At 55.3% G+C, this 5,866-nt stretch overlaps 1 protein-coding gene across 1 annotated transcript; it reads left to right on the top strand.

Annotated features, from left to right (window-relative positions):
* The first annotated feature begins 3,320 nt into the window (after window positions 1–3,320).
* Window positions 3,321–5,558, top strand: LOC136419047 (uncharacterized). The gene has a single exon (XM_066405221.1). The coding sequence runs from the start codon at window positions 3,321–3,323 to the stop codon at window positions 5,556–5,558; it is 2,238 nt and encodes a 745-aa protein (XP_066261318.1).
* Window positions 5,559–5,866: the final 308 nt, after the last annotated feature.

The following is a 5,866-nucleotide window of genomic DNA, read 5'->3' as shown; positions in this document are numbered from 1 at the left end:
GAATTAGAAAATGATACGTGGGGCAAAGCTTACCAAATAGTGGCTAAAAAATTGAAAATTGGACCGTACAAGATTAATTCCGGTCAAACGATTCAAGAACAAATAAAGTCGCTATTTCCTGTAAAGAATAAGATAACCTGGAAGAGAACAAATGTAGATCGCGTTCACATACCTGAGATTACCGAAGACGAGCTGGCTGCGGCGGTCCGAACGATGAACAAAAAGAAGGCTCCTGGTCCGGATGGCATTTCGATGGACGTCCTGGGCAGGATAGTGAGAGGGCACCCCCGTTTCTTTCTAAAATTATACAATACTTACCTGAAAAAATGCGAGTTCCCGGAGATCTGGAAGAGAGCAAAGCTGGTCCTCATAGAAAAACCTAGGAAAAATAAAACGGATGCGATAAAGTATCGACCAATATGTCTGATCGATACGGCAGGGAAACTATATGAGAAAATCATTGCTACTAGAATTACGGATGCCATGGACGGAAGCGGATGCATTTCCGACATGCAGTTCGGATTCAGGAAGAACATGTCGACCGTAGACGCCATGGAAAAAGTTAAGGCCATAATAAGGGAAACGCAAGGACGGATTGTGCAGAAAAGAGATCACTGGGTCATGGTCTGTCTTGACGTAAAAAACGCGTTTAATTCCGCACCTTGGGGCGGCATCGTGGAGGCGATGGAGAAATACGGATTCGATCAGTACCTAATAAACCTGATAAAGTCGTACCTAGGAGATAGAAAGGTAATTGCCGAGGACGGTACGTCTTTCGAAATGCGCTGCGGCGTCCCACAAGGGTCGGTACTTGGTCCGCTACTCTGGATTATCTACTACAACAGGGTCCTGGAGACTAGGGTGCCAAGATGGGTAAAGATGGTAGCGTACGCAGACGATCTGTCGATTTTGATCAAAGGCAAGGGGAGAGTAAATCTAGAGACAAGGACTCAAACGGCAGTGTGTAAGATAATAGGGGTTATCGAGGAAATGGGTTTGGAGGTAGCCAGAAGCAAGACCGAGATGGTAATTCTAGATGGGAGAAGGAAACTTTCACACCTAAGCATTAGAATAGACGGCGAGCTAATAAAGAGCGTCGATCATGTGAAGTTGCTGGGCGTGCACTTTGGCAGAAATCTGAAGTTTGGTACTCACGTGCAAATGACGGCAGAGAAAGTGTGTAATTGCACCAACGCTCTTATGCGGATCATGCCCAGAATGGGTGGATGCTCAGTGGGGAGACGTAGGATAATCGCTACGGCTGCCATTTCCACGATCCTGTACGGAGCCCCTGTATGGGGACACGAACTGGCGAAGAAAATGCACTCATCCAAGTTGGAGCGTTTAAATAGGAGACTATCGATAGGCATAATACAGGCTTACCGTACAACATCGTCGATGGTGGCTACGGTGATGGCGGGCATGCCCCCTATTGACCTGTTAGTAGAGGAGAGGATGGAAATCTACGGCAAAGGAATAGAGTTTGCACACGAAGCGAGATCAAAGCTATATAAAAAATGGCAGGAGAGGTGGGACAATTACGAAGGACATGCCAAGATATTCATTCGGAACGTAGAGGAATGGTCTAAAAGGAAATTTGGAAATTTAACTTTCCACAGCACGCAGGCAATCAGCGGACATGGTATATTCTCCAAGTACCTAAAGAAAATTAAAAAAATGAAAGAAGATGAGTGCTGGTTTTGCAGCGTAGCGGACACACCCGGTCACACCGTGTTCGATTGCTACAAATTTAGTGGGATAAGAGAAAAAGCAGCAGCTAAGTGTGGGGTCGTCGAAATAAATAGAGACAACATAGCTGAAATAATGATGAAGAGCGAGGAAAGGTGGAATGCTATAAAGGAAATGCTGGAAGAAATAATGATAATAAAGGAAGAAGAGGAAAGGAAACGAGAACGCGAGGGAGACAATCAATCCTTGTCCAATCACAAGGATTGACGAAGACGGTTTGTGATCAATTATTACAAACCTTGCCACCCCCTCCCCGAAGTAATGCCTGGCGGCGGTCCCGGGGGGGAACCAGGGTGAAGAGAGGAAAACAAAGGGTTTTTTAGTGGGTATTGCGCACGCGCACGCCGAGTCCCACATACCCAGGTCAACATAACATCGTACCAACAACGACCTGGGATGCGTAAATGCATTTTTTGCCCTAAACCTCTATAAAAAAAAAAAAAAAAAAAAAAAAGGTTAGTTCAGGTTAGTTCAGGTTAGTTCAGGTTAGTTCAGGTTAGTTCAGGTTAGTTCAGGTTAGTTCAGGTTAGTTCAGGTTAGTTCAGGTTAGTTCAGGTTAGTTCAGGTTAGTTCAGGTTAGTTCAGGTTAGTTCAGGTTAGTTCAGGTTAGTTCAGGTTAGTTCAGGTTCCCGTGGATTGAGCAATCTATCGGGCGCGTCCCCCGGTTGGCGGATAGGGGAACGGCCAGGACTTCTTGCGAGGTCACTGGTTAGTGGGAGTGATAAGTGATGGCTTCAGCTTAAAAACTGCAAGTCCGGAACGAAAACTTCCGCCGTGGACCAGCTTAACAAACCGTAAACAGCTGATGGATTTCGGCAACGGGGGCAAGGATGTCTTCGGGGCCGGGGTGGGTCAGGTGAACGGGGATCTCCTTGGGGATCGAGTGGTGAGGCCACTATAACACCTCCCAATTCTCGTGGCATGGCGCGCGCCCAAGAGATGCAAGGATGGGGGGAAGCCCAGTCCTCAGCGGCCTCGAAGGGGTCCACCCTGTGGATACGGGCTTGGCGAGCGCGCGGTACCTTAGCTGAAATTGTACTTACCTCACAGAGTGCAACTTCTCCCAACTTACCTGTCGTCCTTAGAAAATCCAACTCTTCGGGGTATCCTGTTCTTCCAACAACTTCCAAGGAGCAAACCGCAAACAGCCGATGGGTCTTGGTGGGGGCTGCAGTGACGTGGTCAACATCCGGGACGATTGGGTGCGCGGGGATCCTTTGGGGTCGTGTGGTGAGGCCACTATAAATACCTCCCAAATCCTAAGGTGGGGTGCGCGCTGAAGGGATGCGTGGCTGGATGGAAGACCAGTTCCTAGCGGCTCCGTTGGGGTTCACATTCATCCAGTGAACACAGACGTGGCGAACCTGCGGTACTCGAGCTGAAATTGTACTTCAATCCCAAAGTGCGATTTGTCCACTTACCTTATCCTTGTGATGAACCGCCTCTTCGGAGTATCCTGAAAATTATCCAAATTACTAGTCTAATCCTATCACAAATAACCTATACTTACCCAATACTTACCTGGATGATGTGATGTCCGTGTGTGTTGAAACCTGCAAAAAAAAATGGAAATGAGTGACTTTAAGAAACGTGTACCTCAGGCGGGTGCTAATCCCGTCGCCGGTTCCGACCGGGTGAAAGCCCCGGTGGCCGGCGCAGGCCCCATGGATTCTGGGGGGGGCCGAAGCCACTTAAGGAAGGGTAGCCTGCCGGACAGGCTAGAGGGTATGGAGCTGAGGGAGGGGTTCGCAAGGAGCTCCAAGCTCAAACGAACCCCACCGAAGGAGAAGAAAGGAATTGAGGACAAGGGCAAGGACATGGACAAGGACAAGGACAATGAGAGGACTGGACCGGAAACGAGGGGGCAGGTAAGGAGGGCGAGTGAGGGGGCAATGAGGGAGGAACTCTCCTTTGCCTTCTCGGAAGAGATGCCTCCACCTGCGAGTACCCCGAAACGGGGAAAGCGGAGGAGGGCGGAGGAGAGTTTCTCCCTTTCCTTTACAGGAACGGCGATGGAGGAGGCGATCGCGAGGGTGGGGGACCTCGATCGCCTCCTCAAGGAGGGATACAGACCGAGGCAGGACGTGGTCAATGCTGTGTCGGGCCTGATGACCGTGCTGCGAAAAGTGGCGCGGTCGGAGCGCACGTCAACGGCGGAGACGGGACTGGAGGAAGGTGAGATGGCCAGACTGCGAGAGGAGAATGGGGCCCTGAGGGAGAGAGTTGCGGCATTGGAGAGGGAGGGGAGGACGGTGGCAGAGACTAACACCTGCGCCGTCCAAACTGAAACGGAGGAGGAGAGGAGGACGAAAGAGCAAGGCGAGCGGATCCGCAGCCTGGTGGCGTCCGGGGAGCTGCGCGCGGCGATCCGGGAGCGCTGGGAGGCGGGTCTGTTCCAGCAGACGGAGGTCGCTCACGGGGACCCCTTTTCGGAGGGTTACCGGAGTGACCTCTGCGTCATCGTGGGGGAAGGGGAGAGTCCCCTGAAGGAGAGGGCGCTGGCCATGCTGCCGGAGCTGGGGGAGATGGGGGAGGACCACGAGGCAGGGGTAATGCCCTTCCTTGTGCAATCCTGTAGATTGCGGAAGGGGGGCAGGACGGAAACGCTGGAGCGCTTCGTCTTCTACCGCCAACTGCGTGGGGGGCTGGATCCCGAGGCGGTCTTTGGAACGCTGAGGGAGCTGGTAAGGACCGCGCGGGGGGAGGGGAGGGCGAGGGTGGTCGTCCCCCAGGTACCCGGGTCGGACCCGGGTAAGCTGAGGAAGCTGGGGGAGCTTGCGGCGGATGGGAGCGGGGTAATACTCCGCTTCTATCTGCCAGGCAAGGGGGGGAGCGGGGAGAGGATGGCCTCCTCAAAGGAAGAGGAGGTCATCCTAGTGAGTAGGGAGGAGGGAACCACCTACCTGGAGGCGCTGAAGAAGGTGCGCCAGGTGGTGGCAACCGGAGGGGATGGGGTGAAGGTAGGCACGGTCCGAGAGACGAGGAAGGGTGAGGTCCTTCTGACCGTGCCCAGGGGGGGGAAGGGGGAGCAGCTCCGGGAGCTGCTCTCGAAGGAGCTGGGGGGAGGTCGAGTGAGGGGGGTGACTGGGCGTCCGGTGGCCTTCCTAGTGTACGGCCTGGATGGAGTGACCACGGGGGAGGAGGTGGTAGGGGCGGTGGCAACCGCAGCGGGGGTGGAGCAAGGGCGGCTACGGCTGCTGAGCCTCCGGCCTAGCTTCGGAAGCTGCCAAACCGCCACACTTCTGGTGGAGGCCGAGGCGGCGGCTAGTGTCCGGCGGGTCGCGGATCTCCGGGTCGGTATCTCGCGGTGCCGGCTGCGGGAGCGACGGGAGTCCGGCCGATGCTACCGCTGCTGGGAGGGAGGCCACAAGGCCGGGGAGTGTAAGGGGGAGGACCGCTCGCAGCTTTGCGCAAGGTGCGCGCAGGGGGGCCACAAGGCCGCCGCCTGCAAAGCGGAGCGGTACTGCCCCCTGTGCAAAAAGGGGGGGCACAGTGCTGGGGGGCCCGGGTGCGAGCCCAAGCCCAAGGGGGAAACCGGAGCCAAGGGAGGACCCAAGGCTGAGGGTGAGCCCAAGGCCAAGGGGGAACCCAAGGCCAAGGGCGAACCCAAAGCCAAGGGAAAACCCAAGGCGAAGGGGGAGCCCAGGGGCGAGGGGTCGGAGGGCACCCCGAGGATGGGGCAGAGGCCGGTGGCGGCCTCCACACCCAGGGCGGAGCAGGACGGCGAGGACTCACCCTCAACCAGCTTCCTGCGGTCGCTGGTGGTCGAGGGAGATGGAGGAGCCGTGGAAGGGACGGGGAAGGACTAGGAGTGGACACGGGTGAGTGTGCGTGAGTGTGCGTGTGAGTGTTGGTGTGGGTATGTATGGGGTCATGGCGTCGGACAGGGAACTGCGGTGCCTGCAGATCAACCTGGACAGGGGCCGTCTCGCGATGGACCTCATGTACCAGGTGATCAGAGAGCAGGGCATCCACGTGGTGCTCGGTCAGGAACCGTGCGTGGCCGAAGGGAGCCTAGTAAGGGACAGGTGCGACGACGCTTTCATCTGGCTTGCGCCGGGTGTGAGCGTGAAGTCAATCCACCGAGACCGGGGGTTCGTTGCAGCGGAGCTGGACG

This window comes from Euwallacea similis, unplaced genomic scaffold, assembly GCF_039881205.1.
Source record: "Euwallacea similis isolate ESF13 unplaced genomic scaffold, ESF131.1 scaffold_61, whole genome shotgun sequence".
In the NCBI taxonomy this organism is placed as follows: Eukaryota; Metazoa; Arthropoda; class Insecta; order Coleoptera; family Curculionidae; genus Euwallacea; species Euwallacea similis.
This window is presented reverse-complemented; position numbering and strand designations above follow the sequence as displayed.